This window comes from Peromyscus leucopus, chromosome 10, assembly GCF_004664715.2.
Source record: "Peromyscus leucopus breed LL Stock chromosome 10, UCI_PerLeu_2.1, whole genome shotgun sequence".
Taxonomy (NCBI): Eukaryota; Metazoa; Chordata; class Mammalia; order Rodentia; family Cricetidae; genus Peromyscus; species Peromyscus leucopus.
In genome coordinates this window covers 13392688-13413003 of record NC_051071.1, presented here as the reverse complement: position 1 = coordinate 13413003, position 20316 = coordinate 13392688, and the positions used below count along the sequence as shown (strand labels likewise).

General features: G+C 39.4%; 1 protein-coding gene across 7 annotated transcripts in view; it reads left to right on the top strand.

Annotated features, from left to right (window-relative positions):
* LOC114697940 (WD repeat containing planar cell polarity effector) overlaps window positions 1-20316 on the top strand; it is a 302933-nt gene that overhangs the window by 144363 nt on the left and 138254 nt on the right. For all 7 annotated transcript variants that reach the window (XR_003735273.2, XR_005092299.1, XM_028876333.2 and 4 more), the window contains 2 exons: window positions 8244-8853; window positions 17114-17302. Coding sequence is in view for 5 of the 7 variants with exons in the window: in XM_028876333.2 (XP_028732166.1) it covers window positions 8244-8853; window positions 17114-17302 (799 nt within the window). In the remaining 2 variants the exon portion in view is untranslated. The remainder of the gene's footprint in view (window positions 1-8243; window positions 8854-17113; window positions 17303-20316) is intronic.

Here is a 20316-nt window from a genome sequence, read left to right as displayed (position 1 = left end):
TTGAGCAAAAATGAAATTACAGTATGAGACAGTTTAATAACATTTATGCAAACTTATAAAACAGAATAATTCTACATGTTCTATAGGGCTGTTCTAGATTGATTATAATAATATACATAAGGATAAATACCAAATTCATAATAATGTTGCCTCTGGGGTGGGATAGAAGGAAATGGGGCCTGGCAGGCTTCAACTTATATGTGATATTTTATTTTTAAAATTGAGGCAAAAAGATAGTATTTCCTAAAGCTGTTTTTCACATATTTTTCTCTCCACTTTTATGTGTGTGTTGAATGTTTCATAAAAAGAAGTAAAAATAAAATGTACTTTTTATCTCCTGTTCCTAAAAATTCTGTAAAGTGATATAGAGAATGTAGATTTCAGAATAAATCCTAGTGATAAGCTAAGAGCTCTGGCTGCTGCATAATCTTTTAAGTAACCTGTTTACCTACTGGTGAAGGTTTCAGTGCCAGAAAAGGCCTCTCTTTAAATAATTTCCTGATTTGCATATTGGGTGACTTTTAAAAGATTCATGAGAGATACCCTCTCTAGCTGAAACATGAAACTTGAAGATTTGGGCCAGTCTCTAACTCACTATGTTCCTTTTCTGCTTTTTGTTCTTTCTGAATTTGAAATATCTTTCAGAATGGCTGTCAGTCATATTGACCAACAGGGCCTTTCTTGTGCTGTTCCTGGATGGAGTCTATATAGTTTTTTAGTCAAGTAGCTTCAGAACCTTAGGAACTTGCCATGTAGCTGACCTTCTTGCCTTTACTGCCAATATTAGGATTATAGATGTGATAGATGTGTGCCACCATTCCCTGAAAAATTTAGATTTTTTTTTAAGAATGAAAATGAAATTTCACCATAATGCAACTTTTGTCTGGTTCAACCTGAAAGCTGACTGATTTAAACCTGGCTAAATCGATTCTCTTTAGAAAGTTTTAGAACCTCATCTGATTGTTTGTTCTGCTGTTTCTTAGCCAAAATTTTTACATTTTTAATATTTACTTATTTTAACACATGCATGCATGTATTACATGTGTACATGCATGCACACAAATATTGAACCATGATCACCCATCTTTTGGAATGAAAATCCCCCCTCCTTGGCTGCCTCTGATATCAGATAGCCCTGGGTGTGCTGACACTTCGCTCAGGTTTCTTCCTGTTCCTTCCTTGTTGAGCTCCTCTTGGTGACACTGTGCTCAGGTTTTTCCCTTTCCTTCCTTGTTCAGCTCCTCTTGATGACACTGTGCTCAGGTTTTTTCCTACCCTCCTTTGTTGAGCTCCTTTTTGTCTTCATGTTAAAGCAGAGACTGCTTTGCCTTGATTGACTTACCAAATTTTGAATCTTTTCTTTTTCAGTCCTCAATAATTTTGTCTCATTTAAAATTTATGGAGTCATGATATTTATTGACCATTGTCATATACAAGTACAGTGGTAAGTCTAATAAAAAGATAAAATCCATTTGATATTACCTTCCAAACCACATCTTCTCTGAATTTAAACTTTTCCTCCATGTGTTACACTCGGCACTTGGCTAAGTATCAACCATAAATCTTAAGTAAGAAATACGGATTTTATTTAGTGATCAGTGCCTTTCATTCATTGTATTAACTATAGACCTTGCCAAAGGATTGGGAGATTTCTTTTCAGAACCAGCAATAAGAGTCTGTTTATTGAGTGTGCTTCTGTTCCTTGCACATTAGTTGTTATTTTTAATTCTTACAGCAATTCTACCTTTTCAGAAGAGAAAACTAGAGTTGTAAGTGGTGTGCTTGCCTCAGGACTCCATTGGCAAAAACGAGTTGGTGCCCAACTTCTGCATCTTCTCCACAGTGTTGACCATGATGGATAGACAGAATCAGGTTCAGTTAGGATCAAATTCTAAAGCCAAGTGTATAAATACTTTAAAATGCAGGTGTTTGGGCTATTCATGTTAACTGATCATTCTGAGAGTTAGAAACACAGCTCTATCTGTTCTTTACATAGTTCTGTCAAAAGACTCCAGAATACCATAGAAGAAACTAATGGTGAAGGGACAGTATTAACTTATATTTGTGTAATTTTTGTTTTGAGGAGACAGTATTATTTGGTTCATTTTAAAGTTAATTAACTATTTCCATTTCATGAGTGCACTCTTTTCAGAACAATTGAATTGATCTAAGAATGAAGCATCTTTAAGGAAAATCATCCAACACTCCATGTTTCTGTGGTCATTACTACGCACAATGGCCCTTAGAATGTGGGTTCATAGAACAACTTACCACTTGCATCCTCCTTCGCCCTTTTTCTTCTTCCCTTTCTGGGACTCCTCTCCATATGTAAGGTTATTGATGCCTGTGAGTCTCTCTCTCCCTCTGATCACAGGGAAGGAAAACTGATGAACTTATAAATTACCTGTGTTCTCTAGGCAGGGTGTCTTGAGACCCTAGGTCATCAATAGCTTATCTCTTTGACCATCATTGTTCTTATCTCCAGAGTATAGATTCCTGGCATCTATTTTTGGAGCAGTGGAGTGATTAAGATGTGTATGAAGGGCAGCATGTTCCAGGGATAGAGAGCCAGCTCAGTTGTTAGAGGCTGGTACTGCTCTTGCAGAAGACTGGATTTCAATTCCCAGCACCTGTGTTGGATGACTCACAGGTTGGCCTGTGACTTTAGCTCCACACATGTACATAGCCCCCTGCTACCCAACAGATAAAATTTAGAGAATATAAATCTTAAAAGAAAAGTAGCACAATACTATACTTTTAAACCAAAATGTTTCTCAAGTGTTGTTTTTGTTTTACCTTTAAATTTTTGTGTAGCTTTAGTTTCATTTTCGTTTTTTGTCGTATTTTTGGTTTTGTAGTGCTTGTGGATCAAACCCAAGCCCTCATTCATTGCAGGTGTGTGCTTCATTGTCAAGCTGTGTTCAAGCCAGTGGCATTTTTAGTTACACTATGTAAAACATCTTCTCTTAAATGGTCACTAACAGTAGTAGCAGAGCATGGACTGAGACCTGTTAAAGAGGGTCTTACAGACCCTTAGAGACAAAAAAGCCTGGGACTCCGAGCCTGAGCCCTGAGCCCTGAATCCTGAGCCTACTTTGTAACTTGTAGACAGTGCTGCTGTCTGCCTGGGCTCTTCTACTTATACTGTTTTGGTGTGAGTTCAGATTTCCCTCAATATCACATAACTCTTGGTGTCTCCTGTTTCCTTCAGTTTAAAATATTCAGTATACCCAAAGGGTTCCCCTGTAAAATTTTAAGTTTTCTAGAGGTATACTTAAACTGCCATTGCAGTGTTTTGCTTGCTTTAGTCTTTTTAAATGTGTGGCGTGCTTCCAGCTAGCACAGTTTTTGCTTGCTGCTTCACAGGTGTGAAATACACAAGATAGCTGTTTAAGCTTATAGTGAGATGAGGGCGTGTGACTCAATACCTGAAACAGAAGACTGCATATCAGAACAGGAGCATGTCTGCAGGCAGACTTAGAATAAAAGAGAACTGGCCTTCGGAAAACCCGGGCCTTCTGGTCTACCTCCATATGCATCATCTTTCCTGTTGCTGTGATAGACTAGCTGACAAAGGCAACTCAAGGAGGAAGTTGTCTGGCTCACAGTTAAGACTGCACCCATCATGGAGAAGAGTCAGCTGGTCACGTTGCACTTGCACTCAAGCAGCAGAGAGCAGTGGATGCTGAGTCCCATGCTGCTTCTCCTTTTTGCTCAGTTCAGGACCCAGCCCATAGAACAGCACCACTCCAGTTAAGGTGGGGCTTCACAATTAATCTAATTTAGATAGTTACTCACAGGAAGCTTAGTTCCCTTTCTTCTTGTTGTGATAAAATACCCTGACCAAAGCAACTTAAGTGAGAAAGTGTTGATTTCAGCTCATGGTTTAAGGCGAAGGCCATCATGGTGGGCAATCAAGGCAGCGGAAGCTCAGAGCATCTCCCACACATTGTGTCCACAGTCTGTGAACAATGAATCTGTATCTGTATTTGTGCTCAGCTCACCCTCTCCCTTTTTATACAGTCCTGGATCCCCTGCCCAGGAAATGGTGCCACCCAAAGTGGGCACATCCTCCCACACTGACCACTGGGGTCAAGACAGTCCCTCACACACATTCTCAGAGACACTTCTCCCAAGTAATTCCAAGTTCAGTCAAAGTGAAACTTAGCACTAACCATCACACATGCCTAGAGGCTCATCTTCTGTGTACTTTCATACTGTCTCCACTTGACAGCATTAATCCTCACAACTTATCCAAGGCTAAGCATTATTGGTAAGAAGAACCTAGTTTCTGAAGAAAGACTGATTTCAGACAGGACATGAGTGAAGTGATACAGCTGGGAAAACGTAGGCCAGGTTTCAGTTTGAACTCAGTGAAATATGTAAGGGAGGCTGTAGACGGGTAACATAGAACTCACAAGTCAGATTATGTCTTTCTTTGCTCAAAAACTTGGCTTATGCTTCTCATTTTATTTCAGCCAAAATATCAAAGTCCTTATTGTTCAGTTCCATCATTTAGTCAGCCCTTCAACTGCCAGTTTCTAATACTGTCTTCCTTTTCCTTTTTCTGGAGCTGTAGCTGCTCCATCATCAGACCATAGCACTTCTAATGCAGGGCCCACTTCCTCAGCATGCAGCTCTTTCTCCCAGGTTCCTTCACTGTCTTCATCAGACAGGCCTACTTTCTGTTTCTCATCGTAGTCCTTCCCCACTTTTACTGCTTCCCAGTCACCTTACTCTGCCTTATTACTTCATGGATCTCAGGAAGTATACATTTAGGATATCTATATGTTTACTTGTTGATTCTTGCCTTTTATTTCACCATTGAATTGTGATTGGACATAGGAAATGCCATCCCAGATTTGACACGTCCAGTATACTGAGTATTTTAAGCTCAAGGAGTTGAGAAAACAACTAAAGCAGGTGGATCTCACTAGCCTTCTTCATCTCTCTTTATTCTACCTTTCTCCTCTGAGGTCAATAAAAGAACCCCCTGACCTGTCTCCCCCAAAGGAGGCTGGCTGTAAGACCCTCCTGTGGTAGACGTCCTGCTTTGTAACCAGAGCAAAGGGGTGCAGACACAGGGATGGAGAGAAGAGGAACAAACGGGCTGGTTATTCTGCACTGCCGTGACTGAGTAACTGACATACACAGCTTACATGAGAAGACGTTTATCTTGGCTCACAATTTCAGAGGAGTTTCCATCTTTTATGATGAGGAAGAGATTGAGGACTTTATGGCAATAGGGGTGTGTGACAGACTCCTCACATGGCAGCAGATAGGAAGTAGAGAGCATGCTGGGAGGTGGGCAGGTATAGACTTCAGATGCCTACCTCTAGTCACCTAATTTCACCAATCAGACCCCACCTCTGAAAAACTCTGCAGTCTTAAAGTAGTGCCAGTGTGGGACAGACATAAAAACCGGGAGCCTAGGGCTGTGGAGGCAGCTCAGAAAGAGCTTTCCCGAAAGCCTGAGGAGATGGCTTTGGATCCCATGTAAACAGATGAGCATGGTTGATGTGCATCTGTCTCAGAAAACAGCACCTTGGAGACAGAGACAGAGAACTCCTGGAGTTTCTGGCTTGTCGGTCTAGCTGAATTAGAAAGGACCAAGTTCAGAGAGACTGAAGAAAACACCAACCTGAGACTTCCACACATCACACCACATTGTATTAGTTGCAATAAACATGATCTTTCTCCTGGACAGAACAGCTTACGAGAGCAAAAGCTTATTTGAATTCATCCTTTTAGAGAATTTAGCCTACCCTAGAGGGGGTGGCAAAGTAGTGGAGCAGCCGTGTCTGTGGATCCAACAGTTAGAGGCAGCTGTCCACATGTGGCAGGCAGGGAGTAGAAAGGGCCAGGTAGAATCTTCAAAGGCCTACCTACTACCCCTGTGACTTACTTCTGCCAGGCAGGTGCTACCCCAGAAAGTCTCTACTACCTACAAAATAACCCCACAAGGTGGAGACTGATTTCACAAAACATGAGCCTCTGGGAGAGGACTTTTTTGTTTTTTTGAGATAGGGGTTTCTCTGTATCAACCCTGGCTGTCCTGGAACTCACTCTGCAGCCCAGGCTGGCCTTGAACTCACAGAGATCTGCCTGCCTCTGCCTCCTAAGTGCTGGGATTAAAGGTGAGTATCACCATGGCCTGGCAGGCAGAGGACCGTTTTTACTGCTGTTTCCTCAGAGCAGTGCCTAGTACACAGTTACACTAAAATATTCACTGATGAATGAAAACGGGGCACGAAGGGTGCAAGGAAGGGAAGGGATTTGGTGTGACCTACTATAGTATTTTGTGTTCTAGGCAGGGGATAAAATTTAAATCATTAGTCCATTGGTCAGTTTGTTGCCATCGAAAGATCTGAACAGGAAAGTGAGAGCAAGCCATGCAATTGAAAGATTAAATTGGTCCTGAGGTGTTGGATTAATTCTTAAAATATCATCCAGAGCTGGAGAGATTGCTCAGTTGGTAAGTGCCTGGCACACAAGTATGGAGGCCTGAGGTCAGGTCTCTATGCCCACATCAAAATCTGGGTGTGGTGTACACTTGTAATCCCAGTGCTGGGGAAGCAGAGGCAGGAGGATCCCTGGCTTTCTGGTCAACTATTCTAGGTAAATTCCAGATTCAGTGAGAGACCTTATCTCCAAAAACAAAGTAGAGAATGGTCGTGTAGGATACCCATCATCCACCACAGGCTTCAGCGTGTATGCCCACACATACACAAACTTAGGTCAGTGCTCACCCCCTTCCCAGTTTAGCACCGCCAAAGGTGCCTTTTGGAAATAGTTTGATTCACAAGGAACTGTTGAAATAGTTAAATGAGTTGTACTAATAATACACCCTATTACTTCAGTTTCACATACAAGAAAATTACTTTGGTGTCATACTGCTAACCCAGGGACAGATCTTAGTCAAATATAAGCGGATTCTGTATAACCTTTTTTTTTTCTTTTGGTGGTGTTCTGTGTAGTCTGGAGAATGATCTACGATAACAATAGGCTCAGTTTTGGAATGAGTAACTTTACTAAGCATATTCTAGAGTAAAGGAATAAATAGCAAGAGAGAGAGATAAACATCCACAAACCATCAGAGTGCCTAGATACTCAGCAGAAAGCAGTGAGCTTTGTCTCCATGGCTGACCTGGCTGTGGTGAGCTTCCAGCGTCCCCTCCCCACTGCGGGCCTCTTACACTGTGGGATGAACAACAGTGGCCTCTCTCAGAAACAGTCACCTTCTAGCTGTTCTCAGGGGCACAGTGTCTCTTGGACTGTTTGCTGTTCTCTTCCCTCCCTGTCAGAGTTGACTTGCGGGGGGTAGGAGAACACCTTGAGACCAACATTTGTGAATCTAAAAGCAAGTGTGCAACCCCACTTCCTAAGCCTGCTCCTCATTGAGGTCAGACAGCATGTGATACGTTACTAAAACGATGGGCATTATAGGCATACAGTTGAAAATTTTTATCAAAAATGCCATTTAATGGTTCTACATCATTTAGTGGTTTACTTTTTGGGCGAAGTGTTTAACACTATTCTTTACTGCCCCCCATTTACATATGAATAAGTGAATAGCCTGTTTTCTTTTTTTTTTGCTTTGGTGTTTCTGTGGACAGGTAAAATAAATTTTTCTTTTCTACTACACTAAAGATGCTTTTAAATTGTTTTTTCACAAGTTGTAACATATCATTTATTAATTTTTAGTTTCTTATCTCATTTAAAGCTAGCACATTACATTATTTCTTTCTATTGAGAACTTTTTTATACAACAATGTGTCATGTTTTTGTTTTTATGATAGCAAAATAATTCTGTAATACTTGATAGAGCACGAAAGCTTTTTCCCTTTGTCTACCCAGGCAATCATCTATTAATAATTTCAAAATTGGTAAGGGTGGTAGGTGGAAAGGTGATTATTACTTAACCCTTTAAAGTCCCCTAAATTTTCTTAACTTCTAAATATATTCTGCTAGTCTGATATTCCACTTTGCTAGTTTTAAATTAATGTATGCAACTTTAAGTGATTTTCAGATTCATTTAAAACTGTGGTAAATGTAACCATGTTCCTGCAGCTGTGCTGAAATAGTTATGTGCTCTGTGTACTGCTGTGTACTGCTGGTGCCGGTGCCTGAGCTGAAGTTGTTGGTCTTTAGTGGATTCTGAATTAAAAAGCTGTGCTTGCTGTGCATGACAGCTGAACCAAGACCAAGGTCTGTCTTAATGGACTTAAGCACATTTCTTACAGGTTCTGAGTTCTGTTCGCACAGAATGGAATCCTCTGGACGTTCACTTTGGCACCAAACAGCCTCATCAGGTGTTCACAGTGGAGTGCTCCATCGGTGTAGACAAGGAGCCCATGGCTGACAGCTGTGTCTATGAGTGTGTCCGGAACAAACTTCAGTGCGTGTCAGTTACCAGAATTCCACTAAAATCAAAGGCCATCAGCTGTTGCTGGAATTCCACTGAAGACAAACTGATTGTGGGCTGTGAAGACTCTTCAGTAATTCTCTATGAAGCACACCGCGGAGTGACTCTCCTGGCCCAGGCTGAACTTCTGCCGTCATTAATAAGCTGCCACCCAAGTGGTGCCATTCTGCTAGTTGGCAGCAACCAAGGGGAACTGCAAATTTTTGACATTGCTCTAGCCCCTATTAACATCCAGCTCTTGGCTGAAGATCGCTTACCCAGGGAGACTCTGCAATTCAATAAATTCTTTGATGTTTCAAGCAGTCTTGTTCAAATGCAGTGGATAGCTCCTCCTGTTGTTTCCCAGAAGTCTGAAAGAGGAGAAATCTATGATCTCCTCTTCCTCAGGTTCAACAGAGGACCTGTGGGTGTGCTGTTGTTTAAACTTGGTAAGTCCAGTAGACTGGTAAGTACCTTGTTTATGTTGGTTACATAACTAAGGCATCAAACTATTCTTCAAATGGTAGGTTTTTTATTTGTCATCCCATAAGTATGTTTACCTTTCAGTGATTGCCTATAGGTTCCTAGAAAACATTGTGGGTAGTTTTATAATTAGCAAAAGAATATTAAATATTGGAGACTTTGGAAATTGTGCTAATTGTCCATAATGATGATTTAAAAGTATGAATTTTTAGAGCTGGTGGTATAGCTCAAGGGTTAAGAGTGTTTGCTGTTCTTTCAGAGGACCTGGGTTCAGTTGCCAGCACCTACATGGTGGCTCATAACTACTTATAACTCCAGTTTCAGGGAAGCTGATGCCATCTTCTGGCCTTCCCAAGCACTACATACACATGGTACACAGAAACTCATGTAAGTGTGCACACACATACACAAATATATAAATATTTTTAAAATCTGAACTTTCATTTCTATTTTTTTCTGAAATTATTGTCTAAAATATTCCATAAGAAATAGATAGATCAAAATTTTAAAATTAACTGAATTCATCATGAAAACCTGTGTTATAGAATGTGACACTTTCCTATAAAAATTATTTTAGCTCATCCATGTCTGTTGCTGTCCAGGTTGAAATTGTGTAGAACTGTTTAAAGGGAAATTAAGTAAAAATACTTAGTTAGAATTTACTGAAGATCTTTGTGTAACTTTGTGGGTTTTTTTTTCTGTTTGTATAGAAATATCTAAAGTGTCTATAAATTATAAAGTAGCCTTTATAATTTCTTAGTGTCTATAAATTATAAAGTAGCCTTTAAGTTATATATATATATCTTTTAAGGTTTTCACACACACATATATGTTTTTTTTAAATAATATAGCTTTTTAAGGTTGCACTAGGGAACCTTAAGGTGAAATAACATTGATTTTTGTAGCTTTGGATTACTAGGTATGTATTGAAAGAACAAGGACTGCTTTGGGTGGTTTTGTATTATTTCACATTCTTTGAGGGACTTAGGTTTACAAAAAGCATTTTTTAAATGAACACACATTATGTACTTGAAGAAAAAATAGGAAAGTGCGTTTGAAAACCTTACAGGATTTGCGGTGGATGCAGAGTTGGATTTCCGAGACATCACGGTGTTGTCCAACCCCAGCTGCTTTCACTGTTTTCACACTGATCTCCTTGCCTCCTCATTGAATGTAAGAAGTAAGAGTGGTAAAAGTGACTTGATTAACCTGAGATACAGAGTGCATATATGATGCCTGTGTTCCCTCTAACAGTAGAAATGCCACTGACTGTTTATAATGTTAAAATTGTTAAAAATGTTTGGAATCTCTGTTATTATAAGATAATCCAGTTAGACTTTGCCCAACTACATTTTAACAGCTGTATGACTCCATATACAGCACTAATTAAAGTGGATGTTTGATGTTTTCTATGTCTGTTAAAACATAAAGCCTCTCTCTCTCTCTCTCTCTCTCTCTCTCTCTCTCTCTCTCTCTCTCTCTCTCTCTCTCTCTCTCTCTCTCTCCCCCCAACTACCTTTTCTTTCTCTTCTCCCCTCCCCTTAGATTACTCAGCCACCTGTCAAACAGAATGCTGTCTGTCCATGCACACCTAGCATCCTTTCTGCTCTTTCTGTGGGCCTCCTCACAACAGCTTTGCAAAAAGCACAGTTTTGTCTTCCTGTCTCTAGCGAATTTGCCTTCTTACTAAAGTAAACAGGCTCTCAGTGTAGGGATTTAGAGGGCTTCCTGCTAATTGCCAGCTTGTAAACTTAATTGGACTGTCTCCCTGGGCACTGTTCCTAAATCAATTAGGCAATGAGTTGGCTGTCACCTCTTTCCCAAGAAGGTCTCTTGGAATAGAATTATCCAATAGAAGTCAAGCGTTCAGATAGAAAGGTGATGACTTCTGCAACTGACATTTATCTTTTAAATTGTATTTTCATTTAAGTCTACAGGACAGGGAAACTGCTGTCTTACAGTTTAGCTCTTTAAAAGAGCTAAATGTGGAATATCTAAGGATTTTTTTTAAAGCTTTGTGTCCCATTTTTAATGTATTATGAAATTAATATTTATATCAAATTTTCTTTCCTGGGAGGAGTAGATTACTTGAAATAGTAGATTCCAACCAGCGATTTTTTTAAAAAAGAAAACCTAGTTTTAAAGAACAGATTTTTCTTATGATCTGCTACTAAATACATCCAAAAATTAATATACTTCTTGAATTAACACAGAGCTGATTCTGGGCATCCATGTGGCATTTTCATGTATAATTCAAGTTACTGCATATGTAAACAGGTAGTTGCATGTGCAGCTCTCCCGAGAGAGAGCTTTATGAGACTCTTTTTCAGATGCTTGTTATTCAAGCCTTTGGAAAATTTGACATGAAAGGTGTAGCTTACAATTTAAAATTGTAAAGACAAATCATGGATCCTAGTTTAAAATAGAATGCTGTCACATGTAAACGTGGCAGTGGCAGATGCCACTATGCTAACGTTTTTTGGAGTTTCACCATAGAACAGGTCAGTATACTGCTGTAGGAAAACTCTTCACGATAGACGTGCCATTCTTATTCCTCTCAGTGGTTACACAAGACTGCTGGGTATGTAAAGGGCATCCTCTCTGTTTCAAGAAGACTTCCCGATGAGGGTTTTCCTTGGGAAACAAGTGTCATGCTCCCAATGTTGCGTTCTAGACAGAGTAAGAGCACTATTCAGAAAGCCTGATGACAGTATGCTCATGCCGTGTCTGTACATGTGTAGAGGGGTTAGTTATGAGAGGGCCCTGGTCACTGTACTGAGATGAAACCTGTCTAGCCCTCTCCACTCTTTAAATGCTTTAATGCCATCAGGTCTTGTCTTACCACAGACTCTCTCCTGGTGTTAGCACTTCATTGCGTTTACCTGCCCCCCACTCCACTAATGGTGTGTGTGTGCCGTGGTGAAGGGCCAGGCTGCCACTGCTAGCCCTAGGCTGCTCTTGCCACCACTGTCCCTGTGACACCTGTCCTTGGTGGTCCTTCCTACCTACCATGAATCTTAGTACATCGGTGCATAAGCAGGCCCTGGCCACCTCATTAAAAACAAATCTTCCTTGACAGTGTTTCCCTTTTGCTTCTGAACAAGTGTTCCACTTTCTTCCATCTCCAAAGTCACTGATGTGACAGTGAACACCGACTTTGCCGACATCTTTGCTTCTCACTGCCTCCTCAGCACCAAAACTATGGCTTGGGTCTGCAGCACTTTTTGGAACTATTCATGGAGAGGTCTCTGGTGATTTCCTGTGTGATAAATGTATTTCCTTTATTGATGTTGGCTGACTACCTCCATGATCAAAGAATATTTTTTCAGGACTCTGAACACAGCTCTTTTTTTCACTTGTTCACTCATGAAATGGAGTTCTTCAGGAGGATGTCTCACTTTGTGCAGGTTGAAAGTTTCTTTATAATTCATCTGTGCACTATGCTTTGAGTTTCATCTCTGAAAGCCACAGTGATGTTCAGTTGCCACTGTAACAGTGGAAAGAGATAGAATCTCCAAGAACTGATTAGGTCCCAAGGAATCTGCTCTCAAAAATGGATTGATACTGTTACTGAGGGGTGTGTTTGCTGTGTATGCAGTCTCCACTTACCCTTGTCCCATGTCATAAGCTAAATAAACTTGCACTGCTTATAATCTACTCAGTTATAGTAGCAGAGAATGGACTCAGCCACTGTCCCATCTCTGACTCTGTCCAAAATTGTTCCTGATTCCACATCTATACATTTCCCTGAGTTGCTGGATACCGCCTCATACAATGTGTAGGTATGCAGCCACCATCACTTCACCCAAACCCACTTTTCTATATTCTCCATTTTAGTAGATGTTATAATTATTTAGTTGGACTTTCCAAATCAAAAACTTCAATATTTTATCCTCATCAAATAGAGACCTTCTGTCCATACTCCTCTGCTTTCCATTCATTACCCCGATTATATCCCAAACACTTAAGAGATATCATTGTAACAGATCAAATTTGGTCATGGATTATCCAACTGTAATACTCAGTGGTAGATTAATAACATCTGCTTCTCAGACTATGGCTCCCCAGCCCAACTATAACAGTGTAGCTTCCTAACCAAGGCATATGCTCTCTGACTCACTTTCTGTGGTGGTGGTGGTGGTGATGGTCTAGCTACATGAATGACCCTACAGTGCCCGCATGGAGCCTGCAAAGCTGGGAATAACCTAAATTAAAGCTAATGTCTTTTTTCTGATTGAGTTTTAAAAATACCAGACTCTCTCTCTCTCTCTCTCTCTCTCTCTCTCTCTCTCTCTCTCTCTCTCTCTCTCTGTGTGTGTGTGTATCTGTGTCTGTCTGTCTGTCTCTCTAAAAAGCAAGCACTATATATGTTTTTTTTAGAAACTTTGTAATATAATTTTTCTTTAAATGTCATTTTTTAATAATTGAGTTTAATATTTTCACAGCTGAGAAACATTGTTATTTTAGTACTATAGCTTGCTCAACATATGATGGTAGTTAATTGCTGCAAAAGATGTGTCAAATATCAAATATATACATATCTCATATATAGAATATTAAAAGAATAGAGGAGAAAAGACATGAAAGTAGGGAGACAAGTAGAAAGGAAGATGTCAAACAACAGTAGGGGAGCATGAGAGAGGGCAGTGGAGAGGAAGATCGAGTATGACCTGTTTTCTCTCCTATATCTGACATGGAATCAGAAAGGGATCAGCAAGGCTGGAGGTAAGGGAGGTTGCAAAGACAACCAAAATATATGTGTAAGGAAATGTAACAATGAAATCTATTAATTCTGAAAAGGAGAGAAAAGAAATGTAGGTATTATGTTGGATGTCTCATCAACTTTAATGGCTCTTGTCATCTCTAAGTTCATTTGAAATGAACCTTTTTTCCTACACAGCATCTGCTTCCTTCACTTTAAAAAGGTAATGGCTTTATTATCAAGTTTATTGAAGTGTAATCTGCATAAATACAATATGCCCACTTAAAATGCTTGTCAGTGAGTTTAATATATACATTCCCGTGATTGCTAACACAAACAAGATGCACACTCCCATCGCTCCAAAACATTCTCCTACAGTCCTTCTTCAAAGCTCATAAGCACTGCTTTGATTGCTGTCATTGCCAATTAGATTTGCTAGTTACAGAATTTCATAGAAATGTGGACATAGAGTAAATACTCCTGTGTCTAGATGCTTTCACAGTCAGCATTAACATGCAAGAATCTTCCATATTGGTGTTTATCTGTTAGTTAGTTTCCTTTCATGTTACCTTACAGTCATCCATTATATTGCTACTCCATGATGCTTCATTAGTCTTTCACATGTTTATGGACATTTGGTTTATTTCAGGGTCTAAGCTAAAGCACTAAAAATGACCTGTACTTTTATGACCAAGTCTTTATATGGACACATATTTTCATTGCTATTGGGAAAAACCTAGACATGGACATTGTCAGGGCCATGTGCTACTTGAAAAGAAAGATGGTTCTCTAAAATTGTTGTACAGTTTAGTGTGTGGGTGAGCAAGGAGAGCAGTAGTTGTTCCACATTTTCACTAAGACATTACATCAATGGTCTTTTTCATTTTGGCCATTAGAGTGCATATATAGTATTGTTAGTTTCATTTCCCTGATGGCTTTTGGAGTTGAGCATATTATGGTTAGTGCCATATATTTTTTTATTTATTATTATTTTTCCTTTTATTCATATTTTGTGTTTTTAAAAATTTAATAACGACTTCTAGTGGACTTTGAAGATTTGTTTTATTTTTAATTATGTATATGTGTATATGGACATGTGAATGTAGAACACAGGGTCCAGGAGAGGGCATTTGATCCCCTGGAGCTGGAGTTACAGGTAGTTGTGAGCTGTGTGTTATAGGTACTGGAAACTGAACTTAGGTCCTCTGCAAGAACAGTTAGTATGTACTCTTTTTTTTTTTTTTTTAAGGTTTATTTATTATGTATACAGCATGTATGACTACACGCCAGAAGAGGGTGCCAGATCTCATTACAGATGGTTGTGAGCCACCATGTGGTTGCTGGGAATTGAACTCAGGACCTCTGGAAGAGCAGCCAGTGGTCTTAACCTCTGAGCCATCTCTCTAGCCTCAGTATGTACTCTTAACCACTGAGCCATTTCTCCAATTCCTCAGGGCTAAATCTCTAGTGATAAATCTCACTTGGTGACATTTTTTGTCAATATTTGGAGATTTCCTAGTTCTTTCTCTGTTTTATATCTAATTCCTTTGATGTTAGAGAACTAATCTAGTCCTATGATTTCAAACCTTTGAAATGCACTGTAGGATGTTTTATTACTCTGAACATGCTTTAGCTTGGTGCATGTTTTGTGTGTCCTCAAAAAGAATGCGTGTTCCACTGTTGTTGGTAAAATGTTTTACAAGTGTTGGGTTAGGAGTGTAGCTACTCTTGGACAGGCATTGGCTGTGCACACCTGTAATCCCAGCACAGGAGAGTCAGAAGCCAGAGAATCAGAAGTTCAAGATCATCCTCTACTATATTAAGAGTCTGAAGCCAGCCTGGACTACATATGACCTGTCATGGAAAAAAAAAAAAGAAAGAAAGCAAAGAAAATATATCTAGTTGTTAATTTTTCACTGACAGTGTTTTTCAAGTATTTTTCCAGAATTTCTGTTTATATAGTCTCTGATTCATGAAAGATACACTGAAATCCAGTTGTCTACTTAGGTCCTCCCACCCCGTTCAGTTCTGTCCGTTCTTGTTGCATTATTCAGAACTCTATTATTAGATGTATTTAAAGACTTTTCTATCTCTTCATGAATTTTGAATCCTCTATTATAAGAGTTTAGAATTCTAGGTTATTTTTATTTTTATCTTAAGCCCTTTACAAGTGTCTTCCTGTTGTTTTCTAGTTTGCATAATTTCAGATGCAAAGCCTATTATCATTCATTTTTTGTTTCTCTGTATGTCCTGTGTCTCCTCCACCACCATTAAAAATAACATTGTCTTTACTTTTGAACTGTTTGACCGTGATCAGATGTAGCCTTTGTTCAGAGCGGCTTCCTTCCGCCTCTTGGTCCTAGTAGAATTGCTGTTTCTGACAGAGGTTGGGGAAAGAGACTGTTTTCAGTTTCTGCAAAGTTGCTGCACATGCCATCTACTGCCAGGAGCTGCCTGATTTATGACTAGGACTTCCAGTGCTTGACACAGACTCATGAGCTTTGGTAGTTACATCTGTTGATTCTACAACTTAAAAGGAATAGTAAAGTTTTACTGCTTAGGGCCATTCCCCAGATTCCCTGTCAAGTTGAGTCTTGTAAGATACAGCATAAGTAGGTTTTTTTTTTTTCCTTTTTATGTAACTTGGAGTTAGTATGAAGAATTTTAGCATCTTTCTCATGAACTAATATATTTTGAAAATCATGAAACCTATAAATATTCCAATTAAATTCTGATGACAGTAATAAAAAGAATTACAGTAATGTTTTATATTATTTTATAGCTTATAAAATAATTTCACAGAAAATTCCTCATTTAGTTTTATGATTATTTGTACTGAGTTTTTATAGACTTACCTAAATCAATAAAACACTTGCTGAAGAAAAAAAACTACAGTTAGCATTTAAATTTTTTCCTTTGGTGTGTATGGATGTTTACATATTTGTGTGTATGTTATGTGTGTGCTCATGTAGAGGTCAGAGGTCAGTTCTGGAGACTTTCTCAGTGTTCTGAACTTGAAGTTTCCCCATTCAACTAGACTGGCTGGCCTGCGAGCGCTCGGGATGCCCTGGCTTCATTTCCTCTGCACTGAGGTCATAGACATGCACTGCTCTGCCTAAGTTTTACATTGGCTTCTGGAGGCTTGACCTTGGGTCCTCATGCTTCCTCGCCAAGCAGTTCATCAGCTGGGCCATCTTCCTAGCCCCATTTTTAAAGGAAGAAAAAACAAAACAAACAAAATGGAACAGTGCTTAAAAGGTAGTGTTTGCCATTTAACATGGAAAAATTGTCAAATGCCAGTGGCCTTTTCTAAATAAAACTAAATGACTCTGGCTGAACTTTTTTTTTTTTTTAATGTTCCTGCTCTGTCAACATTAGAAGTGGATTTATTTTCTTTTGAAAGGGCAAACCAATGTGCCTCTGATTTCCCAGTATGTTTTTTCCCTTGTGTAAAGAGTGTGTTTGGTTTTATTACTTGACTTTGTATTTTCAGGATTCACCTGGCTTTACTTGTTTTGTGACAGGCGTCCTCACTCGAGCACAGCTTGGCCTGGTAGACCTCATTCTCCAGTACATTCACTGTGATGAGATGAATGAGGCAATAAACATCCTGAGCAGCATGAGCTGGGACACCATGGGCCAGCAGTGCTTCGTCAGCATGAGCGCCATCATGAACCATCTTCTTCGACAAAGACTCACTCCAGAGAGAGAAGGTCAGACATCAGTGGTTTTGAGTGTACGCGAAATCCATTTTGAGTCAGTTTTAGAGTGATTGTTAGTTATGCTATTGGAGACTGAAGAACAAAAGTATTAATGCAATATTAAAATTGAAAGGATATCAAAAATTATTACCAAATGCTACTTCCCGTGTGGTATATGTCAACACAGAGGACACCTTTTCTGCCTGTGTCTGTGTTGAAACTCACAGTGTTGTCGTTACACAGTTCAGTCAAGCTCATGTGGAATATGCTCAGATTTAAGATCTGATCAGAAATTTCATTTATTCTCTCTGTCTGCAGACAAAGGACAGCAAACCAAGGTCGTCTTCTCTCATGTTAAACACCAGCGTGTTTTCTCACGCGTAAGTCCCCTGTCGGCAAAGTAGTTCCTTACACTCCTTCTGTGTGTGTCAGAAGTGTCTGTAGCCCAGCCACTCTTCTGGTTTTCATCCTTGGGTCTGTACCTGTGATGTACACCTCGCTTCTCCCGCTTGGGTTCCTCACCTTTTCTGGGGAATCTGCCCACGGAAATCCAAGACGAGTATTGTCGAGGTTTCGGGCACTAAGGAGACAAATGACACATAGCTATGCAAACAGGTTTTTACACCTGCACTTCTCTAGCATGTATTTATGAGTGGTTATTCCTTTTTATGATACAAAGTACACCAAAGTAGCTGGGATTTAGAAATGTACTTCATATCTTTGTGCTACTAATATAAACATTAGGAAGTTATGACTAGACAGTATCACTAAATAATACAGGGTAAGAAAATTAGGGAGGGTCTGTTACTGGAGAACATTTTCTTTTTTAGTATTTTCAGTGTGTTTTAATAGACTTTATTTTTATTACCTTTTCAAAATAACAAGTTTTTTTGATAAAATTCTATAGTTGACCAGTAAGCTCGTGAATCTCTAGGAAATTTATATTATAGACTTTAACCTAACTCCCAGAATTCCCTTCTAATATGTGTTTAAGAATCAGCTAAACTTTTTGAAAGTAGTCCAAATTCTTCTATGGAAATGTCAGTATTTTTACATGAAGAAAATGCCTACCCAGCCGGGACTGACCTACTCTGGTGATGGGATGGCCAAACACCCTAATAGTTGTGCCAGAAACCCCATCCAAGGACTGAGGAATCTGGATGCAGACATCCACGGCTAGGCCCCGGGTGGAGCGCTGGGAGTCTAATTAGCGAGAAAGAGGAGGGTTTATATGAGCGAGAATTGATGAAACCAAGGTTGGATAAAGCACAGGGACAAATAGCCAAACTAATGGAAACACATGAACTATGAACCAAAGGCTGAGGGGCCCCCAACTGGATCAGGCCCTCTGAATAGGTGAGACAGTTGATTGGCTTGATCTGTTTGGGAGGCACCTAGGCAGTGGTACCAGGTCCTGGGCTCGCTGCATGTGCTGGCTGTTTGAAACCTGGAACTTATGCAGGGACGCTTGGCTCAGTCTGGGAGGAGGGGACTGGACCTGCCTGGACTGAGTCTATCAGGTTGATCTCAGTCCTTGGGGGAGGCCTTGCTCTGGAGGAGATGGGAATGGGGGTGGGCTGGGGGAAGGGGAGGGGGCAGGAAGGGGGAGAACAAGGGAATCTGTGGCTGTTATGTTGAACTGAATAGTATTGTAAAATAAAATAAAATAATAATAATAATAATAAAGAAATATCAAAAAATAGAAAAAGAAAATGCCTACCACAGTGCATGACCCACTGTTGGTATTCAAGAAATATAGGTTAGAAAGAAAAAGTATAAACCCAAGATTTTAGGGGATAAAAATTACTGTAATTTTGCCTATGGAGTTATCTCAAGTAATTATTTTTTTAATATTGATACACTTCTCAAGACTGAGTACTTGTCAAAAGTAACAACAGAAACAAAAGAGCAGAGTCTCCCAGGTTTGTAGTGATGATATACATGCTCTGTGTAATAAGTCCCAAGTTCACAGTTAAAGAAGAAATGTGGAGACATAAAATATTGAGTTTCACTCCAGACACTGAGTAGTTGCTTGCGCCTTATTGAATTTATGTTATTAAATTGCTAGGTTGCAAGAAAGATTATGAAGAAATGCACAAATGGGCATTATCAGATTCCTATCCTAATAAAGGATTTTTTCACAGACTTGTATTGGAGAAATAGAGAAATAAAAAGCTTTTATGATATTGGGCTATTAAAACAAACTCTATATATATCCTGGGTTATCCAAATATGTATATGCTAAGTAGCTATGTGCATTTCCTCCCAAGTAACTACAAAACACATTTCTAAAACATTCAGAATTCCCTGTTGAGATTTATTTTATCTGAATCTAACAAATTTGACATGGTAATTCATTGGCCTTTTATTAGTGAAGCCTAGTGCGCTGTTATTTCTATCCGTGTTGTGTCTGTCTTTGAGATCTTCATTTCCACCTTCAAGCTGGGCAGCCTAATGAATCCGTAGCTGTGCTGGGAGTTACACGTATTCCATGTAGACTTGAACATTTCAGATGTACGGAACATGCTGTCAGGAAAACAAGCAATAGGAAAAGAATCTGGCTTGTTTTCACAGTGACAGTGCTATGTTCAATTTTAATCTAAATTGACTGCTGCTTTGAAAGAAAATACCTCCAAAATGCATCCTATTTTACTGTCTAGATTTGAGATTGGAAAAAAAATAAAGACATTACTGAAGCTTAGTCAAGCCATAGCAATTACTCTGATGAGGTATTTACTACTTGGAAATCTAAATAGGCTGACAACTAAGAGTTTTGCTAAATAATGACTTGTTTATTCAATCCAGTGTTGGAAGCACAAATATTAGAGGAATCTAACTGTGAACTATAGTATACTCATACATACTCATGTTCTCTCCATATGGTAATTGCTTCCAGGTATTTCTGGGCAGAAGCACAGCCCCACTGGCATATCTTGGTAAAACTGTGAAGTAGACAGGCCGCTTCTTATCCCCTAATCTCTTATCTCTGAGCCTTCCCCATTTATGAAAATCATCTTTCCAATCTT